This window comes from Cebus imitator, unplaced genomic scaffold (genome assembly GCF_001604975.1).
Source record: "Cebus imitator isolate Cc_AM_T3 unplaced genomic scaffold, Cebus_imitator-1.0 Scaffold1, whole genome shotgun sequence".
In the NCBI taxonomy this organism is placed as follows: Eukaryota; Metazoa; Chordata; class Mammalia; order Primates; family Cebidae; genus Cebus; species Cebus imitator.
This window is the reverse complement of record NW_016107316.1, coordinates 4,468,140-4,495,459: the sequence shown is the minus strand read 5'-3', so window position 1 is coordinate 4,495,459 and position 27,320 is coordinate 4,468,140. Positions and strand designations below refer to the sequence as shown.

At 48.1% G+C, this 27,320-nt stretch overlaps 2 protein-coding genes across 2 annotated transcripts; both read right to left on the bottom strand.

Moving 5' to 3' along the window:
* Positions 1–951: 951 nt before the first annotated feature.
* TRIB2 (tribbles pseudokinase 2) lies at positions 952–25,712 on the bottom strand. Its single transcript, XM_017525977.2, has 3 exons — positions 24,022–25,712; positions 18,950–19,242; positions 952–1,972 (listed from the first exon to the last, which is right to left on the bottom strand). Exons 1-3 carry the CDS (start codon positions 24,289–24,291, stop codon positions 1,504–1,506), a joined length of 1,032 nt encoding a protein of 343 aa, XP_017381466.1. The 5' UTR covers positions 24,292–25,712; the 3' UTR covers positions 952–1,503.
* LOC108302387 lies at positions 24,295–27,320 on the bottom strand. Its single transcript, XM_017525987.2, has one exon. It carries the CDS (start codon positions 26,280–26,282, stop codon positions 25,785–25,787), a length of 498 nt encoding a protein of 165 aa, XP_017381476.1. The 5' UTR covers positions 26,283–27,320; the 3' UTR covers positions 24,295–25,784.

Sequence of the window (27,320 nt, the reverse complement as noted above, 5' to 3'; positions counted from 1 at the left end):
ATATACAGGCAGTCAAATCCAAACAAGTGAGGTACTGGGAACACAAATATTTATGCCAAAAGAGTTCTGTATCATACAGCAATAGAAAAGCCGTAATAAAAAACATTTTGCCACTCAAAATCAAATAAAGCTATCTAGAAAAGCCAAGTAAAAGGTTATTTCAGAGACAGAAATACTCAAACAAGGAAAAAAAAATTATAAATGTTAACTACAGCATGTAATATGTCATCCCAAGTCAACCCGTAATTGAAGTACTGGCTTAATACATCACAATGTGACATTTTCCTTAATAAATAGAAGAGTTCTTGAAAATACAAAGGTGCGTATTGGGATAGAGAGCTGTTTTTATTTATATCATCATAGCTTTCAGCTAATTATCCTTCCCGCTTGTCTCTACTGAGGGTTTTTGTCCAAACCAGAGGGCCTTACAAGCCAAAAGGATCATTCTTCGTAAAGAAAACTAAATAGCTGCCCTGTATTTTATACATGTAGGACAACCTGCTTTGTTTCACTAGTTTCTAATAAAACAAAGACAAATGTTTAATTGTGATCAGAATGCTGCAAAAGCGTCAGACTCCAGGAGCTTGCTAAAATCTCAGGCCGTTGCTGTCATCTCAGCAAAGAGGAATGCCTGTCACACAAACCCTCATCGTTCAAAAGCAAAACATGAAAAAGGAGTCGGATTTCTCTTTTCCTTTCTTCTTCCCTTTTCTTTCCCCCTTTAGACTAAGATAGCAGAAATGCATCTGGACGTTCAACTTCCAATAGCTTCCTGCCCATGAACCAACTGACACAAAACAGAATAGCTTGTTAAAGGACAGATTTTTTCCCCTTCAGGGAGCAAAGCATTAACATGTCATTTCCTGACCAGGATATTAAATAGTTTATTTAGAAGAAATGAGTTGAAGAGAGCGATTAAGAGACACAAACTAGACTTTTGTTTTCTTTTAGTGTAGCACCCAGGTTTCATGTCAGTCTGTGTGCACCGAATTTTTTTTTTTTTTTTTGTAAGTGAACCTCATTAATTACCAGCTAGGTGGTTGGCTTGTTTAAAAGAAAAAAAAAAAAAAAATTCTTGGCCAACTGCTCCTTCCCTGAATCCTAACAAGAAGTTAAATGCTAACAGTGCGATGCCAGGGTGTGTGTCTGAGGCAGAGAGTTTTGATTTTGTCAGGATCTGCAACTATTTTGGAACAAAATGAAAAGTGGGGTAGGCGGAAGTGGCCTAAGTGGCAAGGGGTGGTCTCCCAGGCGACATTAGGGAAGACAAGCTCCAGGGGGGGCTCCCATCCATCTGACCCCAACCCCCATCCCACACCTCTTGCCCCCATGCTACATGGTCGGTCAGCTCCTTGAAGGTTTTCCTTCTCTGAACCAAGAAACTGAAAAAAGTATGAATGTCTTTCTTGCTACCCAGCCAGGCGATTTGTGTCCCCTGGAAGAACTCCTTTCCACTGCCCTCGCTCACTCCTGGTACCTGCTAAGTTTCTGGGGGGCATGAGCTCAGTTAAAGAAAGGGTCCAAGTTCTCTTCCATGTTGACATCTGGCACCAGCTGGTCAGACACTTCCTTAGCACCATATCCTGAATTCAAGACGCTAAAATCTGTAGAAAACCAAGGATGGTCCAGAATTTCCTGCGAGGTCAGCCGCTCTGAGGGCTCCCGCCGCAGAATGCTTCGGATGAGGCACTTGGCCTTGGGCGACAGAGTCTCTGGAATGTTGAACTGGCCACGCCGAATCTTGCTGAAGAGGGAGCTGGGTTCAATGTCATGGAAAGGGTACCGCCCCACCAACATGGTGTACAGCATCACCCCCAGGCTCCACACGTCGGCTGCTTTGCCCGAGTAGCTGCCACTGGTGTTCAAGATCTCTGGGCTTACGTAAGCGGGGCAGCCATGCTTGTCAGAGAGGGAATCGTCATCCCCCCGCAGAATGTAGGCATCTTCCAGGCTTTCCAGCTTGACCCGAGTCCTGCAAGAAAGGAGGAGAACATAAGCTCCTGAGGGCGCTCGGAGACCCATTACCACCAGCATCATAACATACCCCACTAGAGTGTTTCCAAAGGCTCCTCATTCACATTCATTCATTCATGCATTCATCTGACCGGCCAAACATCACTAATGAGCACCTCCTAGCTGCCAGCCACTGTTCCAGGGCTGAGGACACCCACATGGGTGAACAAGACTGAAAAGGTCTTTTTGTCCAGCTGAAAATCCACTGGGGAGCTCAAACCTTGGGCAACTTAGCAAACCATAAATCAATTATTATCAGCCCTATGAAAAGGGAACAGGAGACTAAGTAACTTTCTCAAAGTCACATTTGCCTAATGATAGGATACTACAGAATCCAAACTGAGACCTAACCAACCGGGAAACCCACTGCTATTTCTACAGCTTTCGGCAGACTTCTAACATGACAGAACGCAGTCCACAAAGACCTTTCACATTACTCGCAATTGGCCTCACTACAGCCCTTTGTATTAGACATGCAGGATATTAATATCTCATTTTACAGATTAGAATATCGAGACTCAGAGAATTTGAGTAACGTCCCCAAACCTGTTAGCTGGGAAATGGAGAAGGCTTGATCCCACATCTTCCTAAGTTGACACTGCTTCTCCTTCTGCTATACCAGCTGCCTCTCTTTAAGACCAGGCAGGAAGCACGGGAAGTTCAGGCAGGAGTGGACTCTTATCATCTGGTCCTTCTGAGTCTGACACCCTCATATCAAGACCAGCTTCTTTCCCTATCTGGGCACAGTGGCTCTAACTTGTAATCCCGGCACTTTGGGAGGCCAAGGCTGGAGGATCACCTGAGGCCAGGAGTTCAAGATCTGGCCAACATGGTGAAACCTCGTCTCTACTAAAAATACAAAAACCTGCTGGGTGTGGTCGTGCACACCTGTAATCCCAGCTACTTGGGAGGCCGAGGCAGGAGAATCACTTGAATCCAGGAGCCAGAGGTTGCAGTGAGCTGAGATAGCACTATTGCCTTCCAGCCTGGGTGACAGAGTAAGACTCTGTCTTAAAAAAACAAGCAAACAAATAACCATCTTCTTTCCCAGATTTCCTGCTGCCTCTGTCTTCTATCCTGCCCTTCACGCTCTAGGAGCCTGGTCCTTGACCAGGTTCTAACATCTGACTAAGGTCATCCACACCTTCTGCCTGTGCCACACATCTGTGATTCCAATTTCCCATGTGTCTGTGTGTGAGGGGTGTGTGTGAACAGAAGCATGAGCCCAAGACCCTTCTCTAGCTATCCATCCTACCCCCAGACTTCCCCTGCCATTTAAGGTCCATCGTGGATGCTGGCGGGAAAGTAGGATTCTCCAGAGTATGCTCAAGAAAAGAGGTAAAGAAATCCTGCTTTAAACTCCCTGGAACCCGGCATGTATCCCTACACAGTAAGACCTGATGTCATCGTTGTGTATGAAATACAGCGCTCAGGAAATACTTCTGGAAATGAGTGGAATTCTTACCATTAGCTATACCTAATCTACTGTGAGGGCTGGGATGTACAGTGACTTGGTCAAGGCTACAGATGAAAGTCACTGAGAGCTTCCCCAAGCTCCTAGGCCAGCCTCATCTCCTTAGCCCAGGGGTGGGCCTCTTAAGAATTCCTGTTTTCCTGCCCTAATGTTCTTTGAGTGGGAAGTTAGGAATTGCTACCTTCCAGTGCTTGAAACTGAAATCTTCCTCCGACTCTCCTGACTAGGGCACTGCCTCACAGAACTGTAGGTATTTCTTGGGTCTCCTAAACTCAGTTGATCTATCCCATCATCACACCCATGGAGGCTTGCAGAGAGGTGAGCAGGGATAGAGAGGAGTTGGAGTTAGGATTAACACAACGTCTACAAGCGCTGTCTCACTCACGTCTCCTATTTCCCTTCATCTCAAAAGTGTACACACAAAGCTTGTGACTCAAGTCTGTCTCCTGCTCTTTCTCTTCCTCCGTCTGCCTGAAGGTCTTAGCCTTTCAGCATGATCACCACAGCCACCAAGAGTCACAGAAGGGGGGCAAGGTTGAAATTAACCAAAAGATTGCTGCTGGGAGCTCTCTAGCAAAAGGTTCGGTGAAAACCTGGGTTGATTCTAAGACAGCATATTCGGATTACAGGAGTACAAACCTCAAGGAGTGACTACTTCCTGCATTAACTTCCACCAACGAACAAACAGTAGCCATGCTCATGGGAACAGGCACTGGGCTAAGAGCTAGGAAGGCAATTTCCAGGCTAGGCTCCATCTCTCACCTGCTGTGTGGCTATGGCTGAGTCACTCAATCTCTCTGTTTTTCAGCCCTAAACGGAAGCACTGGACAAGGAAATTTTTTTTTTTAATTTATGTGGTAAAATAGACACAACATACAATGTACCATCTTAAATCATTTTTAAGTACACTTCATTGGCATTAAGTACATTTACACTGTTGTGTAAACATCTGGACAAGGCAATCTTAAAGTCTCTGCCAGTTTTACCATTCTGGGATTCTGTAATACCCGTCTCTCCTTTTTTTATGTGCTCACCCACATTCTGTTATTATCTATATGATACATACTTTTCTGCGCCTAATGTTCTACCAAAACAGGAAGAATCTACATGTGCTAATCTGGAATGGAGCTGATTACAAACAAATCTCTTTCGTCCTTTCGCTTTTTCTAATCTAAGGTGGCAGGTGGAGCTGGCCCACAAGACTTGCTAGCTGTCGAGATGGGATGGAGGTGAAAAAGTGAAATCCAAGGGGTAGAGGAAGGGAGGAGGAAGGCGGAGGTCTCAAATCACAGGCAGGGTGAGTCCTCTCCACAGCTTCCTCTACCCTATTCTCACCCAGTGCAGGCCAGATTCCTCACCCCCAGTTTCACTCTTTTAGCAGCAGAACAGCTATGCAAAGAATTACAACTGTGGAAATAATCGAAGAAAAGCAAGCTCTCTGTGTGATGAGGGAAGGTCCAGTGGAACAAGTGTGGATCTTGGAATCAGAGGGTCCAGGTTTTGCCCAGGTTCCTCTGCCCCAAACTTTCAATGTTGACTCAGTTCATCCAGGTAGAGGCCTAGGGCTTGGCCATGACTGCACGGTGACCACCCAGGGACTCTCAACCATCTCTTGGGTCACACTCCCTCTCTCTACATCCCGGTCTGTTTGCCGTTCCTCACCTGCCTGCTTGGCCCCAGTCTTTCTGAAGCCTTTGCCACAATGTGCTCCCTGCCCCATGGATTGTGCTTCACCAACTGTGTGACAGCTCACTTTTGTCTCGTCTCTAATGGAATGAAATTTATTAAACTTCATCCTGTCCATCCTATATTATGAGGCATGTCTCCTCCTTTTTCCACCAAGGGAGAGAGATATTGTACATTGACATTTCATGATTTACTATATGTCATTATGGTGATCATTTCAGGACGATCACCTTCCTTCTTACCTCCAAGAGCGCATGGGCATGTGGCTCATGTCACTTTGCATCAAGAGAACAACACTTGTTTGCTGCTGTACCTTGAGCACCTAGACAAGTACCTGGCACAGAGCAGATATGCAGTCCAACAACGATAGGGACAGTCCTGCTGTTGACCCAGAGGGAGCTTCAGTGCACTCACTAAGAAAGGAACAAGGGCTGATACTCTGCCTACCTCGCCAGGGTTTAGTGGCAGTCAAGTGAGAGCTCGAGAGAGTATGGGCTTCGTAAATGACAGCATCGAGGCGTCTCCCATGGTGATGGGGGTGGGCATATCAGACATCTCTCAGTAAGGGTGGGAGGTAAATATGATTTCAGGGACTTCTCCTGGCTCAGCCTTTGCAGGGTGCAGAGCTCACCACCTCAACTTTTTATGCCAGGCCAAATCTCAGGCCCTTTTCCACTCCTATCCCCTTCCAGGTCACAATTTTAGATTCTGACTTTCTCCTTCACCTCTTCCTGCCTCCAGGGGTTCGCACGTTCAAAGTATCCTAACCCTTCTTTCTGGAAGCCTCAGAAAATGGTTAAGGCCTCACTCTATCCACTGACACTGCCCCTCCCCTGATCCGGAGTTGAGCTTTCTCCTTTCCTACCTCAGATGAGCGCAACAGAATCTATGCCGATACTTGATGAATTTGAGAATAAAATTAAAAGACTATTCCACATGCTGCCAAATACCAGCTGTCCCTACCTGTCCTAACCAACACTTCATGCTCTAATCCTTCAGAGGCTGAAATTTTAGTGGGGAGGGCCTGAGTCTGCTTGTCACATTTGGTTCAGCACATGCTGCAGACAGACAACCACAGAAACCAGCCCAAGTCAGAGAGCAAAGCAGTGTCCTGAGACACAGAGACCTGGGTTCAAGTTCAGGCCTTGAAAATGAAAAAGTACCAAATGTCAGATGTCACCTCTGTACCTAATACATGCAAGGCACTTACACGTATAGACTCTTTAAAGTTTAGACGATCTATTGCCAAGGCAGGTACTATGACTCCTTTGGACAATGAGCCTAATGCTCAGAGTCTGAGCAGGCTCCTATGGTGGGCAAGGTGAGGCAGTGGCTGGGTGCTCACCTTTCTCAGGCCTGACCGCATCTACGCAAGCAGCTAGTAGAGGAAACTGCAACAGGGCTGCTCAGTTCAGTAGGTTCCATCAAGGCAGGTAGCACATGTGTTTCCCCAGTGTCAGGGGAGAGCCAGTCCTTGGGGCAGGAGCTTGCTCTTCCTCTAGGAGAGAATCTACATCCCAGGCGGGAGAGGAGCAAAAGCAAAGAGTAGCCCAGAGAAGGATGGGGAGGAGATGCAGCCTTGCTGGCTTCGGCAGGTCATTCTTCTGACCTTGCTTCCTTCTCAGAACACTGTGAACTTGTTTACATCACTCCTAGGCAAGGGTCGAGGCAACTTAGGGTCGAGGCAACTGGTCTGGATTACGTCTTTAAACAAGGACCTTTCAAAATGCATGCCACGTGGGAGGAATGGAAGGAAGTCCGACGGGTGGGGGTGCATTGCAACTCTGGTCACTGTGGACTTGCTGTGTAACTGCAGGGGAGCTGCTGAAGGTCTTTGGGCCTTGGCTCCCTCGTCTGGGAAACAGGGCTCCCACACCAGAGTCTCAAGACTATGTATGGGGAGTCCCTGGCGGGGCTCTCGCTCACGTCAGAAATGGGAGCAGAAGTGAATGAACAGTCTTGCAATGGCTCACGTCCTCTCACAGTCTGGGGATTATGAATTTTCCAGGCAAAAGAGTCGATTTCCATAAAAACCAACAGACACATCTGTGGACCTAGTAATTCAAATGCCCCACCAGTCATGCAGGCATTGAAAAGACATTTACTGAGCATTTACTCTGCTTGAGTTCCCCAACTAGGCCCTGGGGAAGCAGGCATGACAAGGAACACGCGCCTTCTCAGTATTTGTGAGAATGAACTGTAATAATGCAAGTACAGTATGTACCGAGGAGCCTAGCCTGGCAGAGCTGCAAAGAAATGGTGGCAACAATAATTACTGATCTTATTATGAAGATGAACCTTCGCCTGCACTCTAAACCCAAAAGCCTAGTGGAGAAGACAGGTGAGGAGGCATGAAATGCAAGCCCCGGGCATATGGTGGTGGATGTGAATTCTCGTTCCTTCCTGGATCTTTTGCACTTGTTCCTCCCCCGGGCTGGAATGCTTTTCCCAGCTCTGTGTCCAGCCCAGTCCCCTCACTTTATTCAGCCCTGACTAAGGTCATCAGGATATGATTCCTGGAAGTGGTGGTTCAAGAGATAGTCCGAGAAAAATAAACACTACCCAAAGTGACCAGGGGTGGGGGGTTGGCAATTTTTGTGACTAAAACGCTGTCAGTGACAATGGTTATCTCCAGTAACTTCTCAGGGGAAGAGACATCTCCCAGCCAGCCACCAGCCTAGGGCAGGATTGGTTTGGCCAGAGAAGCTGGATCCCTGCAGACCTTTTGCAGACTGTGCCTGGCATAGGAAGAGAACAGCCTGCTTTGCTCTCAACCTGCTGAATGAACAAGGCTTACACGTGGGCAGCCTGTGTACTCAATGACGGCCCAACCCAGCGCCAGGCCTTGTGTCACCGGATCCCGGTGCCAGGTGAGGAAGCCAAATCCAGCAGGGTGCGGTTCCTCTCCCAGCATCTGTGGAGCAGCAAAGATCGGCACTGAAAACCCTAATTCTCCCCTGCGCCCCCCAGCACAGGCTCCAGAGCTCCCTTGGACCACTAATTTGAAATACCAGTGTGGTCCCTGGTTCTTTCGGCCTCAGTTTCCCTTCTGTAAAATAAGAACAAATAGCTACAGGGCCTGGAAAGGGCTCGTCTAGCTTCAGAATTCCAGATTTTAAAGTTTCCTTTAATTCTTAAGCTATAGTGATTACAACACACCATATAATATCCTAATAAAAAGGATAGTAACAACAATAGAAACTATGTGTGAAGCATCTACAAGATGCTGAGATTATTATAGCCTGGGTCCTTGTTTCTCAGAACAAAGTCAAAGACAAGTATGATATATGCATGCTTCCTAATAAATAAGGAAGTGGAAGCACAGGGAATTAATGCCCCAGGCCATACACAGAGACACAGAAGAAGCTGAGCTCTGAATTGACGTCTGGACTCTAACGCCATTGCCCTTTCCAAAATACATTCTGGCCCTAACACTGATTTACCCAGGATCAAAGAAAGAAAAACTCTTTTGGGGATAGGGATGGAGTTTCACTCTTGTTGCCCAGACTGGAGTACAATGACACAATCTCTACTCAACGCAACCTCTGCCTTCCTGGTTCAAGTGATTCTCCTGCCTCAGCCTCCCGAGTAGCTGGGATTACAGGCATGCACCACCACACCTGGCTAATTTTCTATTTTTAGTAGAGACAGGGTTTCTCCATGTTGGTCAGGCTGGCGAACTCCCTACCTCAGGTAATCCGCCCACCTCAACCTCCCAAAGTGCTGGGATTACTTACAGGTGTGAGATACCACACCTGGCCAGAAAGAAAAACCTTTAAAGGGAGACCCTGAGATGATGGAGACAAATCTGGTGCGGTTTATTCAGCTCTAGATCTGGTGCAAAACCATCCCACACATAGCTAATTGCTATAGCTCATGAGGTAGATACAGGTGGTCAGACCTGCCCATTTAGTAGGTGAAGAAACTGGGGTAACAGAATGCGGATGTGACTTGTCCGAGGCCACCTAGCAAGCAGCAGAGCTGGGATTCAAACCCTGGTTTTTAACTCCCAAGTTTAGTGCTCCATCCACAAGATCAAAAATATTCTCCACAAGCAAATCATGGTGTGCTTTTAAATCTTTAAAAAGCACCCTGGGCTCCTGGCAGGAAGAGGTCAGGACAGGGTGGGTCAGGGTGGGGCTGAGCTGGGAGTTCAGCCAAAGTAGGCCTGGCAGGGACGGGAAGTCCGGTGGCCTAAGGTCAGTGAAATCCAGAGAAGTCACTGAAGGCCGTCCGGTCAGGGGGTCCAGATAGGCTTAAAGATCAAGCGAAAAGGTCAGCTGCTGCCATGTCTGACCTTGCCCTGATTGTTACTGAAAAAGGACTCTTGGAAGTCAGGCCAGTTGCAAAAGCCAGAGTCCCACAAGGGGCGACTGCTACCAAGGGTCTGGGAAGGACTACCTCGTACCATGGGCACCATCATGCCAGCATGGCAGCCACACTGGAACTTCACAGGTCACTAAACGATGCCAAATCAACTGTCATTCATTTAATTCTGGTTCATGTATGCACAGATTTCTCCAGCAGTCACCTCTGAGAGCCACATCTGCACCAGGTCTTGTAGAGTCAGTAAATCACCCCAACTCCTACCTCAAGTGGTGCACAAATCAGCAGGGAGAGCCACAGGTAAGCCACAGGGGAAGCAACTCAGGGCATCACGGTGGAGGGATGTGTTAGAGGGAGGAATATGCCTCTCGTTATCTTACACCACCACGCGATCTGGGAGGTGGGTGTGCCCACATCGATTGGATGCAGGAGACTCAGGCAGCTCAGACAGGTGAAGGAACCTGCGCACCATGGGGATGAGAAACCCAATCTGACGCAAGACTCTGGTGTTTTCTGCAGCGCCATCTGTCCAGCCACGAGGGAAACCCATCCCTGTCTGCACGGGGGGCACATTCCTGCCCCTGACTCCCCATCCATGGTGCCTGGACAAACAGGGGAGTCACTGTACCCGAGCGCCTTCCCACGCCCCCATGCAGACAGCACACTCGAGCACAGCCTGCAGGCCGCCCGGGCTTCGCAGAGGAAGCCCATTTCGTCGCCATAGGAACAGAAAGGGAAACCCAAGAAAGAGGATTCCATGCTGCCAGGAATTCCTCATCGATACTCCATTCTCTTCCCGCATTGAGACATTTAGCCATGGCTCCTGAAGAATGCCTCCTCCCCCAAATCAATGGATTGGCCTGTCTGCAAAGCTTCCGCAGGCTCAGTGCTGGCCAGGGGCACCCAGTGATGGGGTGGCTGCCCTGCCTGTTGGCTTAGGAGTGCTTTAGGGTCCAGAACTTTACAGTCTTTTCCAGGTGTGAGGTGGGAGCTTACAGAGCTCAGGAAGGCCTGTGAGCGCATCTCTGCACCCACTCATAGGGCCAGATGGAGACACACTTGACAGGGAGACCCACACAGGCTCGTGGAGACGTGCACTTAGGCACACAGTGAATGAGGTAGAGTTGGAAAACCTGGGTCCTGCTGTTGGCTGTGCCACTAACACATTTGGGACCTTGAGTACGCACATTCTCCTTTTCATTTTTTGTAAAAATAAACAGGTCGGGTTTAGACCCCCACTTATTGCCCCCACCTTTTCAATCCTACTGCCACAGTCTCAGTTTGAGCCGCTTCTTCCTGGGACACAGGCCCAGCTGCTACTAACCAATCTATCCTTTACATACGCTTCCAGAATCACAAATATGTCCCTGCCCCTGCCCTCCAGAAAAACCTTCCAATGGTTCCTTCTGGGCTTCAGGTCAAGTTGGAGGTTAGGGGTATGTCTTTCAGGCCCTGGACCTCAGTTTTTCCATCAGCCTCGTCTCTGGGGGACCCTCCAGCTGCACAGCCCTCCCTACATGTGGCTCTTTGTGACTCTAGGCTTGACTCATGCCTTCTGGGACCTCCCCTTCTCTACTATGGCACTCGAGCCAACCTCATGCAGGAGCTGATCACCTCCTAGAGGTGACCATTCCCCAGGTGGTACTCCACCGTTGGAATTGTTAAACGCTTACAGCTAAATAACTGTTGAATAACGATTACGTCCATTAGGCGAGGACTCTCTAATACTGATTCCTGTACCACCAACACCTATCACTGTAGGACAGAGTACGTGCTTCATAAACATTTGCAAGATAGAATGGCCCCCACATCTCAGACCCTCCTAGCTCCAACATTCTATCTGGAGTGCAGGGCATCTAGGCAAGACTCTGATTAAGCAGTGCAATGTCTAGAGTCCAGAGAAATTTCAAATAGACTGGACTCTGTTCCGTGATTTAGAGAAACTCCCAAGAGTACTGGGTAAAAAACACATTGAAAATGAGTTTCTATCCACTGCCTTGCACCTTCAATATCACGATGGATTTTTCCTATAATATTCATGCCATGGGGACATAAGGGGCTGTTTGTATATCCATGGCATCCATGGTCACACATTCCTAAGTACTTACGATACTAAGCCCAGTGCTAGGCATGGGGAATAGAAAGAGAAGTGAAGCCCATTGTATGTTCCGGGGGGGTACAAAAAACTAACCCCCCAGACTGGAACAACAGCACATAGGACTGCCCATGGGGCTGGCTCATTGGTGAACCAGTCTGTGACTACTCAGGAAAACTGAATCGTGAGCCGAGTTTTGACCCTGGCTAGTCAGGTCCTCCTGGTGCACACCGGTTGCCTAACTGCATGAGAAAATTCCTTCTCAGGGTTGGGCAGAAGAGAGAGTATTTTACCTGTTGTCTGCTTCCTGGAGACAACCTAGTATTTGAGAGCATAGGCTCTGGAGCCAGGGGGGCTGGGTACCAACCCCAGGTCTGCCACTGGTTGGCCATCAGACTTTGAGGCTCAATTTTCTTATCTGTAAAATGGTGAATATAAGAGTATCTTGCTCATTGGGTTTAAATTGATTGATTTAAATATGGTAGCTAATAAAAATTAAATTTGTGAATTACATGTTATGGGTGAAACATATGGTGGGCCCTAGATATCATTTCATTGAAATGTAGGTCTCATGAGAACAAGATTTCTGTCTCATTGGGCTCTGTACTATTCCCAACACCAAGAATAGTGCCTGGCACATAATAGATGCTCAATAAATATTTGTTGACTAAATAACTGAATCTACAGATTATTGGGTTATGAGGCTCAAAGGCATCACAGGATGCACAATAGCAATAATGACATTTATGTATTCAAGTACCTGCAGTGCACCAGGCACTGTGCTGGGCAATTATCAATACATTGCTTCTTCTCATGATTTCAGAGAAGGCAGGCCAAGACAGGGCTAAATAAAGTAATAAAAAAAAAATCTCACCACTGTGCCTCTGCCTGGTTTGCTTGGGGACCCACACTAGCCCATCAACTAGTTACTAAACACAAGTGGTAAGCAGCCCAGCAAGAAATCCTGCTGAAGAATACCTACTATTTAGTCTACTTATGAGCATGGAACTTGGAGGAAGCTCTCCCCTCTCTAACTGTGATTAGAAAAGCCCTTCATGAATAAAATTACAGCCTGCCATAGACACTGAAAACAATGTCTTAAATAAATGTCACTTTTGCATAAATCATTAAATTATAATGGGAATGATGGGTAAATCTCTCACTTGATGGGAAACTTTGAAAATAGCTCTCTTTGAATGGGTATCTCCATAAGGGATGTATAAGTTTTCTGGGCTCCCACTCATTCCAGGCAATGACCTAGATGCCAATGTTCTACTTACCCTGCTTCTCTCTTTCTGTCATTAGAATTCAATCTGAGCTGTTCCCATTCAAAAAAAGAGACATTTCTTCAACAAATAGCAAAGCCCAACCTGTTCCAGGAGCAGTGAACACGAGACAGCCTATGTCCCCAGAAAGCTCCCAGCAGGGGACAAGCGCAGTCTTCAGATACACGCACCATCAAAATACAGATGAACTATGATGAGGTAAGGGAGTGCTATGGGACAGAGAGCACTGATCCACCCTGGGAAACAGGAGGTTTGCCCGCCTTCCCCAAGGGTTGACAATCTCTTGAGTACATAAAGAGGTTCCTCATAAATAAGGGAATTTCAGAAGCTCCATTTAGCTTCAAAGTAAAAACGTAAGGTATTTTCCCAAACTACAAAGCGCCTATGACTTGAAAAAAATGTACACAGCTTTTAACGAAAGAAAAGCTGAGCCTGGTCTCCAGCACTCGGATACCTGCCCTCTGTACTCTGCTAGATATTGAGACCTCAATGGAGGCGGGAGCAACTTGAAGATCTAAAGGAAGAGCCAGTAAAGATACTAAGAGCTGAGAAAGAGAGCCTTGACCTCGGTTGGTAGGGGAGGGAGAAAGGCCTCCACCTCACAGGGAGGCACAGGTCTGTGAATCTGGGCAGGTGGCACTTACTATACTGAAAGCCCCCGGGGCCGCTGAGTTCCTGCAAAGAGTCGCAGCGTTCACCCTGCAGAAGCAGGTACTGACTGGCTTCCCCAAACAAAGGAAATGAAACCTGTCACGTTGAGAGATAAAGATCTTCTACCCAAAGAAGAACCATGTAAAGAGGCATGTTTCTCAGTTCACATGGGGTACTTCTGTGCAAGAAAATGTCAACCCTGAACTGAGAGTGGAGGCAGAGAGTGGCGGGGGGCGGGGGGGTGGAGGCAGGAAGCCTTGAACCTAGAGAGAAATCCAATGGGCACAGGCAAACAGGGAGTGCTGTGGGAACAAGGCCCCACCCACCTTCCTTGGGCAGCACAAGGGTGCACCTGCTCAAAGGGCTCCTCACATCCTGAGTGAGCCAGGGAACTCGGCCTGTGACCACAAAGCGACACTGAGTGCAGAGGAGGCTTCAGTCAGCAGCTTTGGTCCGCTGATGGCTAACTGTGTGCCAGGCATCAGGCTCACTTGTGTTAACATATTTAATTCCATGAGGTAAGTCTTGTTATTTCCACTTTGCAGATGAGGCAGTCTGGGCACAAAGCTTAGGTAACTTCTCAAGGTCCTTTCCTGATAAGTGCAAGAGCAGGGACTGGAATCCAGACAGCAGCTCTGACTCTACATAGAAGTAACCGGACTTTTCCCAAGCTCAGGCCTTCCCATGAATTAAAATGGAATTTGAGGGGCTTGAAACATGGGCTTCTAAGAATAGTCTGATCAAGCAGGTCATCCTAATGCCACAGTGTGGTGAGGGGGAGGCGGAGGGCACAGGGCACGTACTTTGGGGATGTGGGTACTGCCTTCTATCAGATTCAGAGCCCCAAACTGCAGGGGCTCTACAAGCTGGGGCTCTGAATCTACACACAGTCCATCTGAGATGTCGCCGCAGGAACTGCGGCTGCACAGGGTGTGTCCAGGTGAGCTCAACTGGGGTTGGCGATTAACTTCCTCAAAATGCCTCTGGGCCCTGAGGTTCTCCTTTGCAGCAGTATAAACAAAAAGAACTGAGGCTCTGCCCTGCAGAAACATCCCTGGGAACGAAGCAGCAGCAGTCCAAGGCCTGCAACACCGAAGCTGGTCCAGGCATGGTGGGGTGCAATCCTCCATTCCCTACAAGTATGTGCCTACTTCGGAGCACATACAGTCAATGTGGCCTTGCTGAGCCTCAGGTTGCGGACCAGAGGCACTTGACCTTTGGCACCAATTTAACAATTATAATTAAACCAAACAGAGAGGAGGATGTGGCCTAAATCTGAACCCCTATATCACGAGGGTGCCACTCTTTACAGAATAGGCTACCCAAGAGAGCGGCTTCATTCTTCGTGAACCTGCTGAGTCATGGGAACTGCTCTCCCATAATGGTACATTTCACCAATGACTCTAGGAAAAGCTGTCCCTTAAAGAGCCCGTGCCCTGCCCCATGACTCACAGAATCATCTCATTTAATCCTCACAACTGCCCAATAGGAATGCTATTATTATTTCTGTTTGGAGGAAACCGTAGCATAGAAACCAATGATTTATCCAAGGTCAGGTAGCTAACAAGAGCCAGAAGTTAAACCTAAAACTCAAAGTAAAATGGAAACAGAAGACTCTGAGCTGCTGCCGTTTATACCCAGCAGCACAAGGCACACTGGCATCGGGTCCAAACATTGGGCATCATCTGTGTCTGCCTGCAAAGCTACCAGTGGGGGACAGGACTGAAGGCGCTGGCAGTTCCATTAAGCGTGTTTCCACGGATGGCCATGGATGGCGCACAATCGGAACTTTAGGCAGGAGGAGTCATAGGCAGGTCTTGTTTCACACCTCAGCCAATGTCATGTGTAAAACCTGCACTTCTGATCACTTTCCAGATCACCCGAGTACGAAAAGCCATCACTGAGAGGGAGAAGACTGATACACCAAATGAAATGGTCAGAAGATGAATAAAGCAGCACTTCACAAATTTGCTTCTGTGCTTTTTCCTCATGGGACCAATACCCAAAAAGTTGGAAAACAGACATCGACTCCATGGTGTAGCTTTCCAAACGCCTTTAAAATTTAACCCATTGCTTCCTTACACTTTCGACGTTGCTGAGAGAGAAGGAAGCCTTAGCTCCACTTAAAGGGATGCAATTAGGATGGAAGGTGAGGGTGACCAGCAGCAAACATAGAACCAAGGAGGTCCTGGACCCCTGGCGCTTGGCCCCACGCCCTTCCCGCAGGAAGCGCTGGTGATGTGCTTCACGTAGGCCACTAGGCAGGCCAAATAAGAGAGAATTTGCCAAGAAACAATGCTGCAAGGAGGCAGAGAGGGAGACCTACGTTGTAGGACAAAAAGCAGAAGTTTCGCATTCTGGAATCCAGAGGTTAAAATACAAAACGATCAGAAGAAAAAGGTGGGTAGGCATGATTCCCCTCTTACAAAAAGTTGATAGTTGAGCTTTAAAAAAACAAAAAAGTTCCTATCAATCAGTCAACTACTGATGAGAACACTTAGGATGTCCTTGAAAACAGAAGCGACCTTCTCAGGGCTGCCCAGACAGACACTTGTCATGTTCCTGAAAGGCAAGCCCACTGGGACCTCACACGGCGTGAGCTGGAGGAAGAGCTCTAGAGGAAATGACAGGATTTCTAGGCTAGCTGCACCCTCAGACTGGCTGTGCTAATTTGAGCAAGCAAGGTGACCCTGCCATGGGGCCCAGTAACCTCACTGACCAGATGCAAGAGTTATCATTTTCTCCTAGGGCATAAGCCTTTCTTACAGGGCATAAGCCTCAAGGCTGCCCATGGGGCAACAGGGCTGCACGGCCACAGGGGCTACTACACATGCCACCAGGCCGTAGGGACTATGTAGCCCAGCTCCCTAGAGTCCTCTACATTTTCTTTTTACCTTGGAAAATACTCTTTAAAGTGAAAAAAGGATTTTGCTTTGGCATGTTTACTCCAGGGGATTGTTTTGGTTTCACATTCACATTGGATACGCCTTTCTGGTTCTCTCTGGACAGGGTCAAGCTCTTTCACAAAAGTCAAACATAACTTCCAGATGGAACGTCAGAGACACACACTCCTAGGTTGGAAGCTTCTTCCCTGGGTCCTGGGACATCCAGGATTTTGACTGTGTGACACATCATAAAGGAGAAGCAAAGGCTGGGAGTAAACGCCCTGCCACAGCCCTGGTGAGACCAGACGGTTCTTCCCTGGCTCCTAGATAGCTGTGTACACTGGGGTGTGCTCTCACCTCTGGAGTTCTGCCTCCTGCTGCAAAATAAGAGAGTGCCACACAGACTCTGCAACCTCCAGGTTTTCCTATATTCTATGACTTGGGGACCTCCCCCCTGCTCTACTCATTTGCACAAATATGTATTAACTATGGGGGTGCTATCCCCAAACTCGCTGTTCCTTCTATACTCTTTGGTGCCCAAGAGTTCCTCCCTATGGAAGGGAGGAATCTCAAAGACAACACTTAAAAACACATATCCCTGGCCGGGCGCAGTTGCTCACGCCTGTAATCCCAGTAGGCTTAGGTAGGTAGATCACCTGAGATCAACAGTTCGAGAACATGGTGAAACCCCATCTCTACTAAAAATACAAAAAAAAAAAAAAAAAATTAGCCTAGTGTGGTGGTGCGCACCTGTATTCCCAGCTACTCGGGAGGCTGAAGCAGGAGAATCGCTTAAACCAGTAAGCCAGAGGTTACAGTGGGCTGAGATTGCGCCACTGTGCTCCAGCCTGGGGAACAAGTGCAAGACCTCGTCTCAAAACAAAATAAAACACAGATTCCTACGAGAGAGGTCATTTGCTGTCATCATGCCCTCTGGCAGACAAATGACTTTCTTAAGAGCTGACTTACTAGTGAATGCGGCCTTACTTCTGTTCTTTCCTGTCTGTAACTTTGGGACTTCACCACGCTGCACTTCAGGGCAGTCATCTATACAATGGACATGATGATACTTCCCCAATAGGGAGAGATACTTCCGTTAAACTTTAACCTTACGGTAAGAGGTCAACAAATACTACCGCTTACTTTCATAGGTGCAGTTATGAAATCTCCAATAAAGTTGGAACACAGAAGGGTAAAGAAGATACTTTCATCAGTATTCTGTTGGTGGTCAACATACATTCATCTTCCAAATGAGAATATTCAAAGAAGCACATAAGCCCATGTTATAAATTGAAAAGACCTTAGAGCCAATATAACACACAGGAGGAAACAGAAGGACAAGAAAGATGAGGCTGGTGGAGGAAGGGTGGAGTCAGATGAAGGACCAGACCAAGATCACACAGGGTATGAAAGGCAAACCAGGGTACATCTCCAGGCTCCACCGGCAGAGGCATGTGAGCTGAAGAGGAAAGGTAAGTGCGGCTCCACACTGCAGATCTTCCAACAGCTGCCCCTTCTCCGTTTGTTAATAAAGGTAAAGGTGTCCACAAGCAAAGATCAGGATATGAGCTGGTCGCCATGTTATATGGTGCCTCCTGAACAATTCTGGAACTACGGGTGAGCAATGAATGTAGATGTGTTGCTTCCGTCCCTCTAAAACTCATATTCTTAAAAAGAAAAAAAAGTGCTTGAAGGAGTTCTTATATTCAAAATTGGCTGCGAGAGAAAGCAGGGCCCTAGCAGGGTCTGCTAAATGGAAGGTAATGAGTTAATGGCATAACCTAGGTGCCTGCATCCTGTCCAGCTGTCTCTTCAAATAACCAAGACCTCTGCAGAGCCATGCATTTGCAGCAGCAGTTTCCTCACCTGGAACGTGGTCTTCCCCACATTGCCTGTAATACAGTCATCTCTCGAGTCTTGGCTCCAAAATCACCCCTCCTATAAAACCTTCCTTGATTCTCCAAGTCCTAGGCAGAACTGACGTATCCCCACCACCTCAGTTCTCATCCCACCGAGCACAGACCTCTATTCTGAGCTGGTAACATTTCCTTTATAGGTCATTGGCTATCTAATTCATCTAGATGTTAATAGTACTGAGAATTGTGACTAATACATAATATAAGCTTAGGTAACAGCTACAGAATTAGTGCATGAATAAATGAATTATAAATGACTGAACCTAGGTGCTGGGTGTTCTGCAGGTAGAATTTTCAAAGCCCTGCCTTTACATTGAACATGTGGCCAAGGTTTGCAGCCACCTTTGGAATTCATGACACCTAATCATACGTGTTCATTGGGCCACAGAAGAGCCTGGTCCCTGCCCCTTGAGCACTGGATGACACCTTTAGAAGAGTAGCTATTTGTTTTCCAAGAACACTTGAAAACTGCAATATTCACTTCCTTTTGCCCTCCTAAGATTCCTTCCCCTCACCTGGACCACAGTTAAAAAATGTCCATGCAAGGCTTTTCTAGCAAGCTGTTGTTAGGAGCAGTCCATCACAGTACCCAGGTCTGGATAGGAATTGGGACCTACCTTTCTTCATCCTTAAAGATGAATTTCCGCAGCTTGAGGTCCCGCAGCACCAGCCCCCCGTCATGGCAGTGGGCGACTGCCGAGGCAATCTGGTAGAACAGTCTGGCTGCCTCCTCCTCTCTCAGCTTCTTGCAGGTGCGGACGAAGGAATGCATGTCCCCATAGCTTCGCTCAAAGAACACATAGGCTTTGGTCTCACCCAGGAGAATTTCAGTGATTTGGTTGATGTTACTGTGAGCAGACAGGCAGAAGCATGGTGCCAGGGATTCCTGGTAGCAGCTGATCTCGAACACCTACGACAGGATTAGGAGTAGGACCAGAGTCAGAGGTGTCTCGTGTACAACCAAAACACAGAATCCTGCACCTCCCACAGGCATGGGCTTTTGAGATGACAGAAGATATGCTGAACTTGGACCCAGACCATATTGGCCCTGCCTCCTACTAGCTGTGTGGCACTGAACAAGTCACTTGACCTCTCTGAGCCTCCAAATCTTTATGTATAACCTGGGTAACTGCTACCTGACTCACAGTGTGAGGAGGATTATATGAGAAGATGAAGGTGATAGTGCTTTGTAAATTGTAATACAGTACCCAAATAAATAAGTTTTATTATTTTTCTCTCTAGCCCAATTGCATGTTTATAGAACTAAGGCAAAATTGGAGAGAAAGTGACCTCAAATAACATCAACAACACTGTACTTCAAAAAAAAAAAAAAAAAAAAAAAAAAGAAAAAAGCACATAAACAGGTATTATATAGCATGTGAGCAATTAAGAGATTCAATAGCTAGATGATGCCGAATGGTCTCTAATTCAATACTTTCATTTTACAGGTATAGAAACTGAGGCTCAGAGAATGAGCCAAAACTCAAGCCCCCAGTGGCAGAGGCAGGAATACAATACAATCCTTCTTAATAGGGAAATAGACTTGCTTCTTCCTCCCTTCCCTCCACAGATATCTAACTCAATGAACCAGTTATGCAATGATTTTCTATGAATCAAAATTAGCCTGTGAAATGCCAACTCACTGCGAGGTTGCTTAAAAAGAAAAGGCACCATCAATACCTTTTGAAACAGACCTCACAGAAATTAACACTACAGAGAATTTTTGAGGTTATTAAAAAAAGCGCTTTCATTCATTTCAAGACCTCCACTAAATCAGGAATACAAGTCCCTGAGTTTGGAATGTGTTTTTTCTATCTGCCTGGGATGTGGGTAAGATGAATCTATTCAGTGTGTGCGTGAACCAGGGGCATGCGTGGGTGAGCTTCGCTGGAAAGCATCTAAGGCAGGAACGCCCTGACGATACACTGCATGCTATCAGCTCACAATCATTCAGCTGCCTAAATCGCTTTTTCACCAGCTAGAGCATAGTTTCTTTGATCATCATTTTGCAGTGTGGTGAGAAAAACGCTGGCCTGGAAATCGGCAACCTTGAGGCACTAATCCTGGTCCTGCCACCAATAATCTGGATGAGATGGATAAAGAGCTTAGGGTTACAGGACCTCCCTCCTCTTCACGAAATGAAGATGTTGATTTAGAAGAGTGTTAACCTTTTTGGGGGTTCTGATGTCACATAAAATCTGATAAAAGCTCTGTTCCCTCTTAGCTGATGATGCCCATTCTCAAACGCATGCACAATTCTGGATTCAGTTTAAGGGGATTCACAGGCTTTCTGAAGCCCATCCAAGGCCACAGACTGCTATTTAAGAATCCATGAGTTAAGTTGCTCTAAGCTTCAAAAAATTGAAACAAAATCTGTGAGTCAAACAGGGACGTAAAACCTCAAGAGAGTTGGTGCTAACCCGGCCGAGGAAGCAGAGTTAACAGTAATGTTGTGAATGAACCATAATGAGGCATCTCAGAAAAGCGGCACAGCTGCTGCCACTATAACCTAGAATTTAAGAAAGAATACTGCAACATCTCCAGAGACCACAAATCACACAGTGATACTGTCAAATAATGACCTAAGAGCAGTGACCTCAGAGGCCTGTTCAATTAGGAATCTGAAATGCTTGAATCAACTTTAACATCCCACTGCAGGCGACAGAAACCTAGGGAAGCCTCAAAAATTTCAAGGAGTAATAAGCTTTGCAGTGGCCAACGTAAACACTGCGTTATATAATGAGGATGATGTGCTCTGAAATACCATGTCGCAGCTTCTGCTGCCAGTGCTCACAGAGTTATGATTATATATAGTCTACTTCCTGTTTCCAGGTGCATTTACAAAACATAAAAGGTGACTTTTGCTCAGTACTTTTAGTCTATTATTCTGCTCCACTGCTGAAAACCTGAATGGAGACAGAATTAAAAAAATAATAATAACATATTTGTGGCTCTTCAAATGTAGCCATATCTTTTGTAGAAGAGACCAAATTCCAAGATGGTGGACAGAATATGAAAAATAAAATGAATGCTTCTGTTTTCCCACATGAGAAGAAGCCAAACTTTTATTCGTAGCTATCAGAGGCATTTAGGGGCTTGGACTGATATTTAAACCATCATCTTCAAGTGCAAAATCAAGCCACAAGCCTGGATACCAGCTTCTTTACATGTTTAATTTGGAGCCTTGGTTATGTAATGTGACAGTTCAGATAAGGCAGTAAGATGAGGCCATCATTAATAACATTTTTAAAAAAAAAAAAAAAATAAAAAAAAAAAAAAAAAAAAAAAAAAAAAAAAAAAAATAAAAAAAAAAAAAAAAAAAAAAAGAAAAGAAAAGAAAGAAAGCACCCATTCTGCCAAGATAGTAACTGTCAGTCTGCACAGTAGTTACCAGTATTTCCATGAAAACACACAGTTAAAGGCTCCTTCATTCATTTGTCTAGCAAAAGTAGGCACATGGAGACAATAAGCAGCCTTGAAATGACTCTGGAATGTCTATTCCTCCAAATAGTGTCCTATAGAATTCTCTACGCAGCCCTCTATAATAAATAGCATCTTTACATTTGATCTGTTTTTGCAAAGAATTTTTTTCATTGGTCAACACACAGCTAGGAAACATGAACCTTCTATTCTAAGATGTCATAAGGAACTGATTCAATGTATAGATTTCACTGAGCCCTAAAGTAGGCTAAGAGACCACAGCATATATATCTGCCAGAGCAGTTCATGGAAGCAGCCTTATAAAACTCACTTGGAGCTTCTTAGGATATATACAACTAGGCTTGCATAAGAAGTCACCCACATCATCTTTGGTAAAAAGTCAGGAAAACAGAAGCTGCTGTGTCTTAAAGGGATGACCTCTGTCAAGCAGAACAATGACACTGCACTTAAATCCACTTGCAGCCACACTGTAACTATTGAAGGGCTGATTCAATCTTTGCAATAACTAAACCATCAGATTAAGTCCAATTTTAGGCCAGAGTGCAAGTCTGCAGATGACACTGTAAGGTCAGCCCAAAGTAAAATACGTCTTGAAAAATCTGGAGAAAGAAAGAGCAGAGGCCAGAATCACCTCTGATTTTAAACAAAGAAGTAACCGCCAGATGCCCCTGCAGAATTTGGCTACAGAGTCCCTATACTTAAAAGCATTTCCAGCCTTTGAAAAATATTAAAATGCTGTACTGAAGCTGAGCAAAAGGAATGAAAATATTCACTGCTGGGTGATTGTGCATATTTCACACAAGAGTGGCAGTTCTGTGGAATTCATTCATTTCAAAGGATGACTATCCTATTGTGCAATCTTGCAGGACTTTTGAGAATCCAATCCAGCTACTGAATTTTGGTTAACTGGGCACAGTGGCTCTGGGTCTCAATAACTCAGAGAAGATGCAAAATGCCAAATGCTGAGTACAAGCAAAGGCCATCATTTAAAGAGTCTCCGATTTCCCCCTAAGGTCTGAACTGAACAATCGCAAAACTGTCTAGAGATCTCTACTAAACCCAAATTTTACAATGAAATACTCCAGTCCACTATGAATTAAGGCAAGTCCACAAAGTAGACCGTGGTGAATGGCAAAAGTGTGATGTGTTATTTGTGGCACAACCGTGGCCAGTGCCCATTTCAAAGGCAGAATGGATCCCCTACTCCCCACTCTCCCCTTCCCTCGCCCCCACCACCCCGCAAAACAACAGTGAGCAAATCTAAAATTAAGTGACAATGAATTCTTGGTCTACGTCCAATCCTGGGTAGTAGTATGCTCTATTGTAATTATTTTCTTTCTTGCAACTATTTCCCCCTCATCCACTTGTCTGGGGCCCGGTGGGTGCACACAAAGATACACAGACACACATGTATATTAAACCAGTCACTGTTCCGGGTTAAAGACACAAAAAAGAAACTGAAGTGTCCATCTCGGTGTTAGCACTGCAGATCCCCAGGGCTGCAAACAGGACCCTCTTAACCTTACAGGCAAAGGTGTGTGTTCAGCGGGGAACGGAAGAGGGGGATGAGCAGGCAGCAAAGTCTAGAGATGAGGAGAGAGACCAAGACCAGAGAGAAAGACCCAAAGCTTTCACTATTCACCAGAAAGTGCGCCGGCTTTGATTTCCACCCCAACCCTCCATTCAAGGCTCCAGGCTGAAGAAAGGTCTTTGTAAACTCCTTCCCTGCTCTGGGCCCCTGGGATCAGCAGGAGGGGGCACCTTTGTGTGTCTGTTTTAAAGGGCACCTTCGGAACAAAGGTTTAACACCTGCCCGCTGCTAAGAACAATGGCTGCGAAAGAAACGAAGTCATCACTCCTAAAATTACCGGGGGATTCCCTAATCCTTGTTGGAAGAGGAGGGTACTAGACACGGGAAGAAATCCCCCCGGGCAGCGAGACGCGGCCTCGCGCAAAGAGCTGCTCCTGGAGCCTCCAGAGCACGCGTGTCCGTGGCCCCCGCGCAGTCCCGCCGCCCTCCCCTCCGCGGGCTCTCCCCGAAACGCCCCCGCTGCAGCCCGCCCCATTGTCTGAAACGGTCTAAAAACTTCGCAACTTACGGAACCCGAGCAAATAAATAAGTAAACCCATTTAACATGGCCACGGTAATTAATCCCACGAATCTCCCTCTCCCAGACTCCAGGGCCTGGCGCCCTCCAGCCCCCTCCAGCCCCTTCCAAAGACAAAAAGCAACCCCCCGGCCCTTTACCTTGCACACCAGCTCCTCTCCGCTGTGCAGATGCACGGCACGAAAAACGTGGTCTCCCTCCAGAGGTTCCAACAATAAGTATTTCCCGATGCATGAAACGCAATGCGACAAGTTCGGAGTCTCGGGCGGGCTCGGGGAGCCGAGGTTCGGGCTGAAACTCTGGCTGGGCTCAGCGGACCTTATAGACGACAACTCTTCGAAATCCTGGGTTTTGTTCCGCGATCTCCCATATCTCGCTATTGTGATGGGGGTAGACCTGTGTATGTTCATGAGTGTGAGGACCGCACACGACAAACAAACAAAAAAAACCCGCTGGAGAGATGAGTCCCGGCGAGTGCGGCTGCAGGCGCCTCGGTGCCACTGGTTTTAAAAAGGATCGAGAGGGGAGGGGGTAGAAGAGGGGCTGCGCGGAGAAGAGTTAAAAGCACCCAACTGGGCGCCGCCGCGGGACACCTCGTCTGCTCCGAGCCTGGCTCCCGGGGGTCCAGGGTCGGCAGGCAACTCGGGTCCTTTTGTTACCCCAAAGCAGCCGGGGAGGTGCAGAATCGCCGCACTTTTAGTTTCTCTGTGTGTGTGTCCCCAGCGTGGGTCTGGATGAGTAACCGGGCTGCGAAGGTGCGGAGCTGCAGCGCTCGGGCTCCTGACGCTACCCCCAGGCCGGCTTCCGAATAGCAGACGGGGCGGAGGAGCCCGCGGGAGTTTGTGCAGTCTTCGGGGCGCGCACGGCGGCGGCTCGGTCCCAACGCGTTGGAAACCAAACAAAAAGAGAAAGGAAACAAGCACGGGTCTGCCGGCTGGCGACGCACGGCAGCCAGAATCCGCGCTGCACCCCCTTTTTTGGTGGAAAGGGTGGGGGGCGTGGAAGGGGGGGTGCGGGAGAGGGCAGTTACCTACGTTTTAACTGTAGATGGCGTCTGAGGCTTTTCCAAGATTCCAAGCTCTCCAAAAATTAAACAAACAAACAAAAAAAAGAAAAATAGCGAGGGAGCATTTAACTTGGAGCGGTCAGCGCTGCCAACAAAAGATGCCAAATGCTGGGCGAAGAGTTGCGGCGCGGGCTGCGCGCAGGTAGCGACCGCGACAAAGCCCTGGGCTCGGCCCGCCGCGCGGAGGTCAGCACCGGCTCCTGCCGCGGCCGCTCGCTCGCGCCCGGGGTCTTCCTCCAAGCGCAGCCAGACGTGCAGGCGAGAACGAGGACAGATCGGCGGTCTCCGCTGTCGCCAGCACGAGCTCGCGGGGTCCTGCGGGAGCTGCAAGAGGGGCTGCGTCCCCGACGCTTCCAACGCGCGGCAATCCGCTGCTCCTCTCCGCTGGAGAACTGGATTTCGTCTGGAAGAATTCGCAACCACTCCGTCTTTTTCTACCCCGAGCCCAAATTTGACCGGCGGGGTTTGTTTTGGAGAAAATTGACGGCTCGTCTCCTCCTTCTTTGATTTCTTGCTTGTCCCCCCAGAGAAAAGCGAGGACCGTGTATTTAAAAATTAAAGGGGACGGCCGACGGTGCCTGAGGCCAATCCCCGCGCTCAGCACGCCCGCATCCCCCGGCGAGGCGGTATTAATAGTTACTTACGTGGCCGGGGATCTCGGAGCGAGCGGGGCCGTGTGTGCGCGTGTGCGCGCGCGCGCCTCGCTCGCGCTTGGTCTCCCCATTCAATGTCACCGACACATTTCCACGGAGCCTCCGCCCCCCCGCCGCCCCCCCGCCGCCCCCGCGACTGGCTCGGCCCAGAGCCGGCCCCGCCCCGCCCCCGCCCGGGCCCCCCTCATTGCGCCGGCCGCCCATCAATCAGCCCCGCCGCTGCCAGTCCTCGGGCGGCTCCCCGCGCCGCTGCCATTGCAGCTCCGGGCCGGGGGCGCCAGCACCGGCCTCGCAGCTCCGTGACTCGGCCGGGGAGGTAAACAAAGTGAAATATCCTTCCGCGGCCCGGGGCCCTGGGCGCTGCACTCCAGGTCCGGACTGCGCGCCCCGCTGCCGGCGGCTGGGCCGGGGTTACCGGCGGCGACTCCTGGGCCGTTCCCGCAAAGCTACTCCGGCGGCGCCGGCCCCAGCTCTTCGTAGCTCGTTCATCCTCCTTGTGCTTTTCCCCAGAAAGCCAGGCAGGCTCTGAGCTTCGGACCCCAGGCTCAGAGGTGGCCCAGAACGAGGAGCTGCTCTCTGTTTTGGAAGAATGTGCTTGCATCGGTATTGCTGCCTGGAGTTTCGAGAATTTTTTCGTAGTTATCTCTCCGACATCCTTCTCTCCATTTAAAAGGAAATCCATTGCTTGCTTCTAGTTGGTGACACCGCCTGCCCCCGACCCCCACAACCTGGGCTTGGATTTCTAATATTTTCAGCAGAAGAGGAGCTGAAGGCATGTTTTGACTCAGGTCAAATTTAATCACGAATTCTTCCCTTCCCAGGGCACTGCCCGGAGGGCCTTGGAGCCCAAGCTAGACAAAACCTTGCACCCACACCTCCAGGGAGTGCTCTTGGCTCCCATCCAGGGTGCTGGGCATCCTGGGCCCTCTTTGTTAACCAGGTGAAGGCTACAGTTTTCCGCGCCCCACCCCCGACCCCGTCCCGCTCCCCGAATTATTCTTAACTTCCTTGGGAGATTGCAGTCCGCTGTCTTGGACAGGAACACAGGAGGAAAGGGCGTCGAACTCAGAGGCTTCAAACGCCAGCCATGATCTAAGATATCCCGGTGAACGAGATGCAATCTAGTAGAGGACAAACTTGAAAAAAAAAAAAAAAAAAAATGCCAAGGAACTGAGAGAGGGGACTTGGAGCTACTCCTGGAGCCCTCTGAGCTTTTGCAAGGGTGTAGCGTAATTTTCACTGGAGGAGGGGACTAAATTATTTATATTGCCCACGGTAGGACACTTTCAGTAAAAGAAGGGAGCTATTTATAATTATGTCCACTTGGGACAACAGAGTCCCTCTAATGATCAGGAGTCTTGGGAAGGTGGCCAGAGATGGAGAAGACACTGACTTTAAAGCTGCCACCCAGCAGCACAGAGTTGAGAGGAAGGTTAGAAAGTGGCCCGTGCCTTCTAGCACATCTCACCATCCTACTCCCCAAAAACCTGCCTGGGACTCAATCTCAGATCCCAGAGGAATAGATCTATTTCCCTAGGCGATCACCATGACCACTGACGGAGCAGGGCCCCTAATCCAGTCTTAACCCAGGAAGACACTTGGCCTGTGTCAGGGACAGACTTGAAGCAACCTCTGCTGTTGAGTCAGAAAGAGAGGTGCCTGGCCTTGTCTATGCAGTGGCCAAGAGAGTTTATAATAATTGGGGTTAGGAGACGTGTGT